The 14,961-nt window shown below is 29.2% G+C and overlaps 2 protein-coding genes across 2 annotated transcripts; one reads left to right on the forward strand and one right to left on the reverse strand.

Moving 5' to 3' along the window:
* Nucleotides 1–5,642: 5,642 nt before the first annotated feature.
* Nucleotides 5,643–8,518, forward strand: LOC133794729 (SNF1-related protein kinase regulatory subunit beta-2). The gene is made up of 4 exons (XM_062232115.1): nt 5,643–6,391; nt 7,173–7,351; nt 7,433–7,595; nt 7,874–8,518. Exons 1-4 carry the CDS (start codon nt 6,188–6,190, stop codon nt 8,207–8,209), a joined length of 882 nt encoding a protein of 293 aa, XP_062088099.1. The 5' UTR covers nt 5,643–6,187; the 3' UTR covers nt 8,210–8,518.
* A 350-nt stretch (nt 8,519–8,868) lies between these two features.
* LOC133794728 (oligopeptide transporter 3) lies at nt 8,869–13,268 on the reverse strand. The gene is made up of 6 exons (XM_062232114.1): nt 12,652–13,268; nt 12,168–12,265; nt 10,490–11,059; nt 10,132–10,387; nt 9,834–10,016; nt 8,869–9,753 (listed from the first exon to the last, which is right to left on the reverse strand). Exons 1-6 carry the CDS (start codon nt 13,153–13,155, stop codon nt 9,139–9,141), a joined length of 2,226 nt encoding a protein of 741 aa, XP_062088098.1. The 5' UTR covers nt 13,156–13,268; the 3' UTR covers nt 8,869–9,138.
* Between the last annotated feature and the right edge of the window lie 1,693 nt (nt 13,269–14,961).

A 14,961-nucleotide genomic window follows, 5' to 3' on the forward strand; every position in this document is an offset into this window, starting at 1 on the left:
ACTTTGGAGAATTCATCTCTGAAGGATTTCCAAAAAACTCAAAGTCTTAATAAAATAGACTCGTGAACCAGGCAGAGTTAACTGCTGAACCACGTAAAATTCTTGTTGTTCTGCCATATTATTCATCTGCGCCATAGTTCCTATTGTTTAATTGCTCTACATTTTAAGTTGAAACAATTTGAATTTATATTAATATATTTAATAAATGTTTATTTTTAATTAGTTTTAAAGGTATATTCTATTAAATATTAAGAATATTCCGTTAAAGTTATAAAAAAAAACGGTTAAAACAAATTTTTTTCGTTATCTACACATTTTTTTTATAAGTTTTTATATAAAATATATGTATATACAATCATTTAATCTAAAAAAAAGTAAATAGAAAAAGTAGAAAAAAAAAGAGAAATGTTTAAATTAATTAGTCGATTATTTATTATACGCTTAGCTGTTCAATTGCAATTATAATAATGAAATCAACTTACTTCAATTATAATTTTTATAATTAGATATTTTAGTTTTTAACTAATAATCATAAATTTAAAAAAGAAAAATTAAAAAATGTGTAAAAAAATTATAAAATAGAAAGAATGCTTTGGAACAATTTTATAGTGCCATATAATTTCTTTAGGACTAACTTTTATATAAATACTAGGTAAAATCAACGTGCAATCCACGTTTGCTTAGTTTCAAAGTTGTAAACATTGTTTATTATTTTAATACAAATTGGTTTATTTTATTTTTTTAAATATATATAATAGAATGAATTATAGTTCTATAGTATATAAAAATATTTATATCAATAATTTATACATATATGACATCTAAACACATTGTTGATCTCTTTTATATAATAAGTGTGTAGATAACGAAAATTATTGGTTTTAACGGTTTTTTATTTTTTTTTAATGTTAACTTTAACGGAATATTTTTATATTTAGCAGAATATTCTTATATTTAATAGTAGTTTATAAAAACCTAAACTTAAATAAAATAAAATAAAAAATTAAAATATGATATTTTTGAGATATTTTACAATGATAATAATTTACAAATAATAAATAATTAAACAAATTAAAATATAATATTTTTTAGATATTTTACAATGATAACTATTTAAAAATAATAAATAATTAAACAAATTAAAATAAGATATTTTTGAGATATTTTATGATGATAATTATTTAAAATAACAAAATCATACATTTTATAAATTAAATAAAATTTAATTAAATTTAAACTCACTTATTAGAATAATATCATATTAAACAGATAATATAATTTACTTTCAATTAGCAACAAATTACTTATTTAAAAAAAAAACTAGCAAAAAACTTAAATTTAAAATCAACGTATAATATTTAATATTACATTAAACATATAATATATAATCTCTTGTTGTTACTCCCAAATTTAAAAATTAGAACAAACATAAACTTAAACATAAATAAATAAATTATTTAATTAAAATATGATATTTATTTGAAATTTATATGACATTAATATAAATTTAATAAAAATAATTAATAAATTCTATAAATAATACTAAACAAGCGTTGCACGTTGCTTGTATCTAGTATATATATATATATTTACATGACTACATGACATATATATAAAATACAATAATATTTAAAAAGAAATTAATAATAGATATAAAATAAGAATAGAAAAAGTCATAGTGTAGATAGTAGTATACATGCATTAATTATTTTTAGTTTATAATGTATTTGACAATGTCCTTTGGTGAATTTGATGAAAAAAAAGAGCTACAATTACTTGATAAAAAACAAACTACCACACAAATTTATAAGATAAAAAATGACATGTATGCATTTATTATTTTTATATAAATATGATTTAGTTATTTAAATTATCATAAAATATCTTTAAAATATCATATTTTAATTAATTAATTAATTTATTTTTGTTTAAGTCTATGTTTGTTCTAGTTTTTGAATTTGGTAGTGACAACAAAAGATTATATATTATATGTTTAATATAATATTAAGTTTAAGTTTAATTAAATTTTATTTAAGTTATAAAATATATGATTTTATTATTTTTAAATAATTATTATTTTAATTTTTTTAATTATTTTTTTATTTAAGTTTAAGTCATGTTTACAATTTACCGTTAAATATAAGAATATTCCGTTAAAGTTAACGAAAAAAAATAAAAAACTGTTAAAACCAATAATTTCCGTTATCAACATACTTTTTATATAGAAGAGTTATAGATATATATTTTAAATATATCTCATTTCAATTAATGAATTAATTTAATTCAAATTATATATGAATTGGGTAGATATTTTTTATTTTTTAATCTTAAATTTTTAAAAGAAGAATAAAAAAAATGAAAAGTGAGAAAATATAAAGAATATTTTGAAGCAATTTTAGAGTGACACATAATCTCTGTAGTGCTCTCTTGTATATATAGATATATAGATTTTATAATCATACATTTTAATTTTTTTCTTTAATAATCATAAATTTAAAAAAGAAAATTTTTTAAATGTGAAAAAAGGAAAAAAATAAAAAAAAGTGGTTTATAACAATTTTAAAGTGACAAATTATCTCTCATTTATATAAATACATAGATATAGATATCAAAATTGCTATCTCAACTGGTGGTAAAAATTCACAGTCAAATGAGACATTTGACATTTCTTAAAAATAAATTATCGTATGTCTATTTTAATAGCATTTTTCAAAAATAAATTATTGTATGTCTATTTTAATCAAAATAAAAAATTATTATAAAAATTAAAAAAAATAATGACAAAGAAAAATATATTCATAAAAAAATGACAACTTTACCAAATTTTCAATGGAGTGTCAATTTCTTTAGTTTGGTGAAAAGAGATTCACATGAAAAGTCATCTCATAATAAAGGGTGAAACCAAACATAATAATGACATCTCATTTTATTCTATTCCATTCTAATTCTAATAGATTCCTTACAACCAAACACTACCTAAGATCCTATTGGACATGGTACTTTGCATCACAGGTTTCTTTAAACATTTACAAGTTCCATACAAGGCTTATTGAAGTTTGAATTTGTTATCTTTCCTAAAAATAATTATTATCTCAGCTAGTTGACAATAACAAGGCACATCCACTTATCTTAACAATCCTCTCGTATCTCACTCTCAATCTCAATCTCACTGAACTATTGAATATCCAACTCCATGCACACCCAATTGCACATTTTTAATTTTTTAATTTTTTTTTTCAATATACCAAATCTAGTATAAATGAGAATAATTTTTTATAATCAATAATATATAGTTTATCTATTTTTTTTATAATTTGTGATTTTTTTATTTTTTTATTTTTATACTTATATAAATGAGAATTATATGGAAGTAATGTGACTTCCTATAATTAATAATATATGATTTTTTTTTATTTTTATAATTTGTAATTTTTCTATTTTTTTATTTAACAAATAAATTAATTAACAATTAAAAAATCTCTATAGTCCCATATAGTGTACAAACCATTGTGGGGTTATATTTTTTAATTATAAATAAACTATTCATTGACTTTTATTTGAAATTTGTTCAAATATTAATATTATTTTCTTATGATGATTGATTTAATCAATCTTGACTTTTTTTAGTGTATTAAATTTATATTAATATTTAACATATTATTTATATTTCTATATTTAAGTTTGTAGTATACATTTTTATATATTATATATTGAAAAAATGATAAATATTGTAACAAAAATATAAATATATATTTTATCACTTATTTTTTTAAAAAAGCTACGTTCATTCTTTTAAGCGATTTATAAAAGATTATATAGTGTGGTGATATTGAGTTCGTTTGGAAAAAAAAATAGATACTCTATTATGTTAATAAGTTCAAGATACTCAAGGAAAATAAGACCCTATACAATATTGATATTTTTTGTGATATGATTTATCTTTTGTGCTAATCATATAAGATAAAAGAGAAAAAAAAATAAAATTATGATATAATTCCTCATATTTTTTTTATATAAGATTAGAAAAAGTATTAGCAAATTGAAAAAAAAAAAAATTATGAGACAATTTTAAGTGATGATCTAATATATGTGTATATATATAATTTCGAGTGAATTATACAAACATGTATAACATTAATGAAAAGTGAAAGAACTACAAAATATATACAAAAATTATAATTTTCTATCATTATAAAAAAAATTATAATTTCTTTACTCATATTATGTTATTTTTTTAAATATTATAAATCTATATATTTATATAAATGAGAGTCTCAAAGAGATAATGTGACACTCTAAAATTACTCTAAATCACTCTATCTATTTTCCTAGTTTTTCTCATTTTTTTATTCAACTTTTTCTAAAAACAATATATTTTTATTCTACTTTTAAAAAAAAATATATAATAAGAATAGTAATTAACTATATTTTATTTTAGTTTCTAAATATATATCTATATATAATAATAAATTAATTACTATTAACTTTATTTGCTTTTATCTTAGTTTCTAAATATCTATATATAATGATAAATTAATTGACTAATTTAAATAAGAGATATTTAAGTGTCTTTTTAAATGAGAGATTTTAAAAAAAAATATTATAATCAAAATGAAACGTGCATGCATATATAAAAATGATTTAAAATTAAACTACAACACAATTATATAAAAGAAAATATATTCTCATCAACTCTATTTTTGAGAAAATTCAATACGAACTCATTTTTTGATAAATTAATTTTTCTTATCATTTTAAAAATAAAGGATCCAAATAAGTAATCAACCAAAATACACGTGTTTCAAATAATCTATTATTATATTCATGTTTTTAACGCTTTAACAAAACACAAGGTCCAAATGGGTAATCGACTAAAACAGAAGGTTCGAAATGGTGTAAACTCTTACACAAAACATATTATGTATAATTTATTTTTTATAAAGAATTTTGAACCTTTTGAATACATACATGATCCAAAGATTAATTTTTAAAAATAAAAGTTCAAAATAGGTAATCAGTCAAAATAAAGTATTCAAATAATCGATCTATCTATTCGTATTTTTAACATTTTGACAAAACACGAGTAAAATTTAATTGTTAAAAATAAAGGGCAATTGGCCAAAATAACCATTGCACAAAAACATAATTTAGAATTTTTATTAAAAAAAACATAATAATAAATATATAAATAAAATTACATGCATAACAAATATTTAAATTTTGTTTTTGGCACCTTAATTATTTGTTATCCAATAAACACAATTAAAAAAAATTGGAGTCAAGATTCGTCCACATATACATATAAAAAATATGTTGAAGGAATAAGGTAAAAAAGACTCCATTTCACACAATCTTTCTAATAAAATTTGATGATTTTTTCTAGTTAGGCTAATAATTGTTCTGCTCTGTCATGCTATTTTCTGTGTGTCATCAAAACATTTAAAGAGATAAATGGTAAGCCTGAGAGTATATACTCGTTCACTTTGATGGGGTCTACGTGGGTGGGCCACACCATCATCAAGGTGGAACAGCTATGTCCTTGATAAGAAAAATCTTTAAATTTTGAGGGCATAAATGAAAAAGAAACACAAATGTAAGGTTTAAAGAGTAAAGCCATTTTTTTGGTAAACAACAAACGAAAGGTTGGCTGCCTTTGAAAACTATCTTCCTGCCCTGAGGTTAGGCACTCTCTCGAGGAGAGTGAAGGAAGACGCAGGGCATTCCTCCGAACGAAAATCAATAACCCAAAAAAAAAAAAAAGGGTAAGACTTGGTCAATCGTGACGTGACGACTATCTTCTCCATACCCAACATCATTGGGCCACCATTCCATCTTCCAAACTCATCGGAGAATCAATATTTTTTTCTTTTCTTTGCTTATTTTAACCTTTTATTTGATACTTGTAATTTTCCTTTGTTTTGTTCACTTCTTTATTGCTAAAGTTTTGAGTTTCCTTTTTCGTTCACTAATCTAAAAATTCTCTATATTAGGCATCTACAGAGAGATTTGCTTTGTTACCCATTTTTTGTTTTTGTTTTCTCAATTGATTTATTCTGGGTATGATTTTTTTTAAGGGTAGGAATCATACTTGAGATTCTACAACCGGGGTTTTGTATAATTCTCTTTTTTGGCTTTTAGAATATTTGGATTTAGATTATAGTAGCCAATAATAATATTACAAAAAAACATGGGAAATGTTAATGGAAGAGAAGATGGGGTTAGTAGCCCATCTGCGCTTGAGGAAGAAGGCGATAGCAGCGGCGGCGGTGGTAGCGTGCAAGAAAGCATGGCTGAACAGAGCCCCACGGCGCCTGACGGAGCTCCGGAGATGATGGGTCAGTCTCCTCCTCAAACCCCCAGGACCCACTCACCTTTGATGTTCACTCCCCAAGTAAGTAGTTCTTTTGATTTCGTTTTGATATTCATTGATTTACTGTGCTGATAATTCAGTCTCGAAGATTTGATCCCTTTTAGTACTTAGATTTTTTGTTTACTGACATTTTTTTTCGGGGGTTTCTAAAATTGATTGGACTGGTATTGCGAACGCTCGAGATCTTGTGTGTCTTGCATATTGTAGGTTGTGAACCTTGCACAGAAATTTTTTCTTTGTAAATACCTTTTAATTTTTTTCTCTACATAGTACCTATCACTTAACTGTTATTTCATCATCTTTTTCTGTTGATTGGTTCTACACACGTTAGGTGTTTGATAGAAGTCCCGAAAGAATATATGGGTATTCGATCTCAGATATTTTTTCGCCTTTGGTTAATCTTGTTTGTCACGTCTGCAAGTTGGACGAGGTGATATAGCTTCAACTTCATGCAATGTGCTTACATTTTTTATCAGTGAAATGTTGTTTGATCGATTCTTTCTGATGTGACTGTCGTGTTTTTTTTTTAAAGAAGTAAAGAAGAATTAGACAATAAATTATTTAGAAGTAATAATTTGATGACTTCTTAAGTTTCTCATACCTAGGCTGGTGTATTTGCAGTTTCAACTCATTAACTTTTGGTGTATATGTAATGTACTAATGTGTTAGGTTTAATCTTGAATGCGTTTCACTTTCTTGAAACTAGCCTGCCTGGTTTCCTTTTGTTATGCCTATTCAATTTTGGCTTTGTGAAGGTGTATGATCTTCATCACTTAGTTTTCATTTCCACCTCTCTTCTCAGGTCCCTGTTGTACCATTACAAAGACCTGATGAGATTCACATCCCAAGCCCTTCGTGGATGCAAAGTGGTTCAGGGGTTGATGAAATGTCTTGTGAACAAGCTATTCCATCAATGATTACATGGGCATACGGTGGCAATGAAGTAGCTGTTGAGGGTTCATGGGACAATTGGAAGACAAGGTTTGTTGTGTTCATTCCTATGTTGAATTTCTGCTATGTGACTAATATTTTGCTGACCGCCTAAGACATTTTCTTGGTCAGTCTGCCCCTTCAGAGATCAGGGAAAGACTTCACTGTTATGAAAGTGCTGCCGTCTGGTGTTTATCAATATAGATTTATCGTTGATGGTCAGTGGAAGTGTACCCCAGACTTGCCCTGTGCTCAAGACGACACAGGAAATTTCTACAACATCCTAGACTTGCAGGTATAATCTCTCTTCTCGGTCTTTATGTTTAGAGGCAGGTATGTACGTGTGCCATGGTATGGAGCACTTGCATGAATGGTCTAACACAAGCTTATCTTAACAGAAAACTATATTTTTTAGTTTCTCAAATTGCTTTAGCATCTGTTGTGGTTAATCTCTTTCTCGCATTTTAAATTCTTAAACCGAACAGAAACTCCCCTGCATGGAATTTAGTGATACTTTTGTTTGGCTGCTTGGCTAAAATTGACAATCTTGGTTAAATATAATTTTTGTTGCAGGATTATGTTCCGGAAGACATTGAAAGCATATCTGGTTTTGAACCTCCACAGTCCCCAGATTCAAGCTACAACAACCAGAACCTTGGATCCGATGATTTTTCAAAGGAGCCACCAATTGTTCCTCCTCACCTACAAATGACGTTGCTTAATTTGCCTGCACCGTCATCATACACGGAGATTCAGCCACCTTTGTCACGACCACAGCATGTGGTACTCAACCATCTTTACATGCAAAAAGGGAGGAGTGGCGGCCCATCTGTGGTGGCACTAGGTACAACACATCGGTTTCTCGCCAAGTATGTGACGGTGGTGCTCTACAAGTCCTTGCAGAGGTGAACTTAAACTACATCCGTGAGGACTAAGTAGATTTATTTATCTAGCTAATTAATACAATTTTAAGCTTTCAATGATGCTGTAATGGCTTATATAAAGCTCGGAAGGAGTATAAGTTGAAACTTTGAGATAGTGTTTGACATGATGCAATTGCTTCTTGACCATTCATGCGGCGAACTTTTTATCCTTTATTGGCTGTTTGGTGACTACATACGTTGTCTTCCGCTGTACTAGACTTGATGGTAAAGGCAATAGTTAGTTAGTCTTGTAGTGAAAGGAATAACATAAGAGAGTTGAAATTATTTTGTGCAACCTCGCCGAAGCTTATTGTTCTTGGATTTATTTTTTTTAATTTTTATCTCCAGTCATTATGGGTTCTTAAACAGGAAGCTCACGAGAGCATTAAACAGGCAAAGTTGGTAGATTATTAAATCTGGCCGGACTACAATACCCAACAAAAAGCGTTAATTAACAGTAAGATTTGACACGACTAGAGTAATAGTTGCACTGAAATCCAAGTGAAGATTTCATATCATCAAATAGTCAAAATGCATAGTTGAAATAGATGTATTACCTTTTGGGATAAGAAAGAGGTTAAAATGCATAGTTGAAATAGATGTACCTTCTGGGATAAGAAAGAGGTTACTAGTCAAATGTCTATGTGGGTGATAGAGAGAGTGATGACTAATTTATTAACTATCTATGCAATCCTTACAATATATTAGTATTATTATTAACAACAGCATAGATTTCACTCCAACAACTACTATACCACTGATCTCTTCCTCCACCAAAGCATCAATGAGAATTCTATTCTTTAATAATAAACAAATACCGTATCATAAGAAAAATATGACCCTCATTCCTCAGTGGCTACACCATTTCCTACTTTTCTCTTTCTTAGCACTGGTAATGGCAATGGAGCTAATTACTCAGAAAACTGGACACCCATCAACTTTAATACCAGGTGCAGTTGGGCATGTGGCCAAAGGGCAGTGATCCAGGGAAGTGCCCCACCACTTGAGTTCTACTTTTTCATTTTGCAAAGCGAAGAAAAGCAGGACAGCCATGAAAGCAGTGCCAGCATCCAATGCTGCTGACAGAACATAATTATATTTTTGCCACCAGCGTTTGTGATATCTGAAAACAAAGTAGTTAAAGATAGTTCCTGTGACGAGCCAACTAGCTATGTTGGTGGGAGTTGCAGGAGGCATTCCTGCGAACCCGTAGGATATAACTGGAATGTTTATCAAGGGAATCCATTTCTTTTCCGGGAAAATTTTGCTCAGCACCCAAATAGGAATTGGCAAGACAGCTCCAATGAGGAATAACCATACCAAGTTGCGGTAAAGTCCCCCTGGTCCAAATAACCTCTTTGGTCCGATCAGGCCCCAAATGACAGAAGCATCGAAGGTCACTCGGTACTTAGGACAAGTCCATGGACCGTTAGGGTGGAGAGATTCAACGTCGCATATGTTTTCAATGCTCTCAAGCATCCACCATGCCACTGAAAGGTTGACTGTCCCAGCAACTAGAGTTCCCACAAGCTGCGTATACAAAAATAAAGAAGTCAGAGAGAGTAATCCAAACAATCAAAGTTGAGATTGAGTTTCTGAATTGAAAGTACCTGAGCTGTGTACATGCACCGAGGTGGAATCTTCATGTAGTGTCCAAGTTTAAGGTCAGATAAGAAAGAGAGAGCATGAACAGTACTAATTCGTCCATAAATTTTGAAGAGCAAGTTTGCAATGGGTTTTCCTGGTAGAATATAACCAATGATGAACTGTGCAATAATATCATATCCGGGTTGCTGCAACATAATCACAAGAATCATAGACTTAAAAACAATAGTTCAATAAATATATATCTTCATATATTCTGTTATGATAAGAGACTCTTCAAAATCAGAAAATTGCTTTTATAACCTGGTTGGTGGTTGCTTGGATGACCCCAATGGGGAGAGTGACAATCCAAGCTAAGGCAAAAGCAAACAACATTCCCCACCAAGGCAACTGAACATCTTCTTTCCACACAAAAGACATCACCAATGATAGAACAATGCTTCCAGCTAACAAGATGAGGAACCACCATTCGGGCACTTGTTTATAGCTTTTCATAAGCTTTGCATGAATGTCCAGTTTCGCATTCTTCATTGCCGATCTGCTCTGCTTTATTATATCTCTAATAAAAAGGAAGCACAACATAAAACAACTAGTGAGTGAGCAATAATTTACACCTACTCCTAAGAGCAGTAATCTGAATGGTAGGACGCTAGCAGCTTACCTGCCATGAAAGAGTGCCACATGAGTGAGAGTTGCTGTAAATCTAGCAAATCCTGAACCAATCGATAGAGCAAAAAGAGGGCTAAGGTAGAGTTTTCCATAGCTATTATAAGCTTCCACATTAAGATCAAACTGTGGTGTCAAGACCTTGGTGGTATCATATTTATGGCCAGCGTTAGTAAACAGTTTATTAGAGAAAATAGGAAATTTCTGAGCATCAAATGTGTTGTACTTCCAATAACATAGTGGAACAATTATGTAGATAAACATGATAAAACCAACTCCAACGTTGAGAATGGAAGAGAAAGGAGCGACAAGAGGGCTTCCATGATAAGCAGAAATCCCTGCCCAATCTAGGGTAAAGGCACCTATCCCAAGTCCATTATAACCTGAACCAATCTGTTGAGCAGTGATACTATGTGGCCAAATCCAGCAAACCCATGAGAAGAATGTCAATATGGGGAAGATATACCCAGGGAGGGCGTAGTAGGCAAAACTTGCTGCCATGACAATGAGGAAAAATTTCATTCTGGTCATGCCTTTACTTTTAGACTCATTTTCATGGAGTGCTCTGAAATAACAAAGTTTATGTTGTTAGCCAAAATTGCATTATTAGAACACTGCTGCTCATGCTTAAAAAATTTAGGGTCATGTATAGTTCAATTCCAAAGATAAAAATGACTCAGATTCGTTCAAACACAAAAGCTCAAAGATATTGGAGAACAAGATAGTTGAATATATTACTCAATGCCTTTTCAAGTATACATTTAATCAGGAAAAAAAAAGCTAACAGTGAAACAATACAGTATGGTATTTTAAAAACAATCTACTTTGTGCTGATTTATGAAAACTTTTAGATTAGACTTTTCTCTTTTAGCTTATGCAAATTCCCCATCAAATCTATTCATAATCATTTTCCACTCGAACTTAAATTTAAAGAAAATAGATAAAAATGAAAGGAATATTGCACTAACTGACCAGACACTAAATGGAACAAATTCTGAACCAGTGAACATGCACTTGGTTTTGTGACATCATGAAACAGGAATGCAGTGAAATTTTTCACAAAAGACTTCTAACTTGTATGGGGCAATCCAGGTTATCTCTTAGCTACTACAAATTGTTCCACACTTTTGTACCATACTTCTAACATCATGATGCTTTTACTTTTCTTTGAAAAGCAACCCTATGCATCTAGGTTATAATAATAATAATAATAAAGGGGAAGACCCGTAATGGTATGACAGTAGAGAATGATATCATAATTACGAGGGAGTGAGGGAAGGTAAAAACATCTAGTTATATCAACATATTAACTTTCACTCAAATCCTATTCAGTTTAAAGGGAAAAAAAGGTTACCACTTTTCAAAACTGGAAAAAGAAATGACATAAACTACAACCCACCATTTTGGTTGGTCTATAAAATTGTGGAATGAAAGATAAATAAGAAAATAGAGCTACTTTGAGTGTGTGTTCTGCTATTTTGATAGTGACAATCAGGGACCAGTTGGCCAAAATATGACCTATTTGCTTACTTGAGACTAGTGATGGAATATATTACTTGTGTGTAATGGACCATACAAGTAACTTTAAACTTATCTGTGATCCTACTTTTTCTTGCTAACCAAACAGAATATCGAGTCTAGTAGGAAAATGAGAAATGGAGGAATAGTCAAACCTAAACAGAGAAACCTGGGCAAGGTTTGCTGGCCACCACATCTCAACTGGGTCGACCAGGTATCGCCTAAGCATTCCAGCCCATCCATACCCCAAAATCTGCATAAAAATGTTGACCCATAATTCACTTAATTATATACTAAGGAAAGACCAAATTAGAATTACTTAAGACCTCCAAACTAAGTATATTAGAAATTCCAATAAAAATTGATAAAGTCTCGTACTTTTTAGAGTTTAAGGGTAGAAAAATCGAAAGATAATACATCATATAATTTATTTATTTGAATTGTTTTTGCTTTTTGTCACTCCTTTTCATTTTTCATTAAATAAACCTTAAATAAATAAATTAATCCCCCTCTAACGAATATATTAATTAATATAGTATTAGATTTCATTTTTAATTCCAAAACCCCCTCTAAACTTAATTATTCATTAATTAATTAAAATTAAGATATAATAAATATAAAAATAGAAAAGAGCGAAACCTGAGTGGTCAAGACGATGAGAAGCGCACAAAGAAAGTTAACGCTTTGCTTATAATAGGCCTTCATGACGGTAATGGCTCCGATGGAGTAAGCGTCGCCGCCACCAGTGGACACTCCACAATTGGCAAAAATGGTGATGATGACGTGTTCCTTCATGTTAAAGGGACCTGGGTTCAAGCTGAACCGCCATCCCAACAAGCTGTACTCCTTTCTGGGAAGAGTGGCCGCCATGAACTTTCCGATGGGCAAAACGGATATTTGCATAAGAATGGCGGAAATGGAGAGGGGTTGAGTACGGTAGGTGAAGAAGGTGTTGAGGAAGATGAGTAACACACATGAGCCCAGGCCCAAAACCCAGGCCCGGAAAGTCAAGACCGGCATAGTTGGGTCGTCGGTCTCCGGCACCACCAAGGCCACTTCCTCCACTGAGCATCTCTCCTCCGTGGAGTCGCCGTTTGGCCTCTCCGTATCTGTGTTGTTTGGTATTTGGGTCTTGGTCGCCATTGAAGACTCTCACCGTAGCTCTCTCCCTAAGTTTCCTGTCACATAAAAGAGAATAAAAGATAACCAGAGACAGAGACTGTATCTTTCTTACAAGTTCGTTCTTTGCTTGGAAACTGTCGAGACAATAGCTCTCTATATATATACATTAGACCATAACATAACAGAGCGAGAACTGAGAAGAGTAAGAGTTTTTTTTATGACGAAAATGACCTTCATTGATTGCTGCTTTTACCAAATGGGATTGTACACTGTGGACTGAAGTCACACTATAGTTAGTCTCCCCAAATTCCCACGTCTGACGAAAAGTTATAACGTTAGTTAGGTTTAATTACTTAAACGCCCTTATTAGAAAAACAATATTAAAGATATTGTTCTTTAAAATACTTTTTAATAGCTATATCATTTAAATATTATATTTTAAAATATATTTTATTAATTAAAGTAAAACAAAATAATTATAAAAAAAAATAATAAATATATACTAAATAAAAGAAAAAAAATTTATAAAGAAAAATAATAATATTAAAATATTATATAAAAGATATGTAAATGTAGATATGGATTAATTATAGTTTGTACATAACTATTATAAATATATTTATAAAAGAGCTAATGGAATATGTTTTCGTGAGTTTTAGCTAAATATTATAGTAAAAGTATATTACAAAATACATCATCTAAACATAATTTTTTATAATTTATCTCAAGCTTTTAATTTACCTCAAAATATATATTTTTTCTATATCATTTAAATATTATATTTTTTGAAAATATTTTATTCATTTTAAAAAATAAAATAATTAAATATAATAGTATTACACTCATGTATATACAAAAGTTTATAAAAAAATAATAAAATATTTATAGCTTAATGAATATTGTTTCACTATATATAGAGAAATACTATTCATTTCGGTAAAAAAAATATAAATTCATATCACACATTGGAAGACTATTTACCCATTTTTTCTCTATATTATAAGGAATAAGATATTTTACCTCATCCATTGAGAGTGCTCCTAGACCCCTCACACCTAGTGAGCTACTCTATATTTATTTTACCAAACTAAAACTTTACTTTTTATATTTTACCTAAAACTACCCTACACAACTTTCTCTTTTTTACCTCACCAAAACTCCACTTTAATATTTTTTCCCACTTTCAATAATATTTATATATATTTTAATATTTGTAATATTTATTCATGATGCCAAATATAAAATATACTCTACAATTAAAACAAATATACTTTATTTGAAATAAATTCAAAAGTTATAAAACAAACTAAATTATAAATTAATTCAAAAATATAAAAATAATAAAATAATTATAAGAATATTCATTCTAAATATTGTAATAACAAAAAATATAATGCATTATAATTTAAAAAATAATTAAATAACAAAACAACTAATTAATGAATCATAAATAATAACATGAAAATACCTAAAAAATGGGTTATTTACGGCGAAAGCGAAAGTACTCAAGTTATTACGTTTGTAGCACTTAAGTACCCAAGTTATTTTTTTTACGTTAAAAGTACCTTTCGTCCATATTTTTGTGTAATTTGGTACAACAGCCAATTATCACCATTAAGTAAGTTTGTAAAACGTAGGTAAAAGTACCAAATTAAATGGATATTTGTGGCGAAAGTACCCAATTTAAAAGACGTTTGTGGCGAAATTAAGTACCAAATTTAAGAGAAATTTGTGGTGAAAGTACCTAAGTTATAAGCAAATTTCACACTATGTAGGCAGACTTAACGACGAAACACACAGTTGTACTAAACTTCACCGAAACATAGA

Source organism: Humulus lupulus, chromosome 8 (genome assembly GCF_963169125.1).
Source record: "Humulus lupulus chromosome 8, drHumLupu1.1, whole genome shotgun sequence".
Taxonomy (NCBI): domain Eukaryota; kingdom Viridiplantae; phylum Streptophyta; class Magnoliopsida; order Rosales; family Cannabaceae; genus Humulus; species Humulus lupulus.

Bases quoted from the DNA above. Each gene is read 5' to 3' on its own strand.
- LOC133794729 (XM_062232115.1), top strand. From the start codon at position 6,188: ATGGGAAATGTTAATGGAAGAGAAGATGGGGTTAGTAGCCCATCTGCG. The intron at 7,352-7,432 runs GTTTGTTGTGTT...TTTCTTGGTCAG, and splicing joins TGGGACAATTGGAAGACAAG to TCTGCCCCTTCAGAGATCAG. The intron at 7,596-7,873 runs GTATAATCTCTC...TTTTTGTTGCAG, and splicing joins ACAACATCCTAGACTTGCAG to GATTATGTTCCGGAAGACAT.
- LOC133794728 (XM_062232114.1), bottom strand. From the start codon at position 13,155: ATGGCGACCAAGACCCAAATACCAAACAACACAGATACGGAGAGGCCA. The intron at 12,266-12,651 runs GTTTCGCTCTTT...ATTTTTATGCAG, and splicing joins TCATCGTCTTGACCACTCAG to ATTTTGGGGTATGGATGGGC. The intron at 10,017-10,131 runs GTTATAAAAGCA...ATTATGTTGCAG, and splicing joins TCCAAGCAACCACCAACCAG to CAACCCGGATATGATATTAT.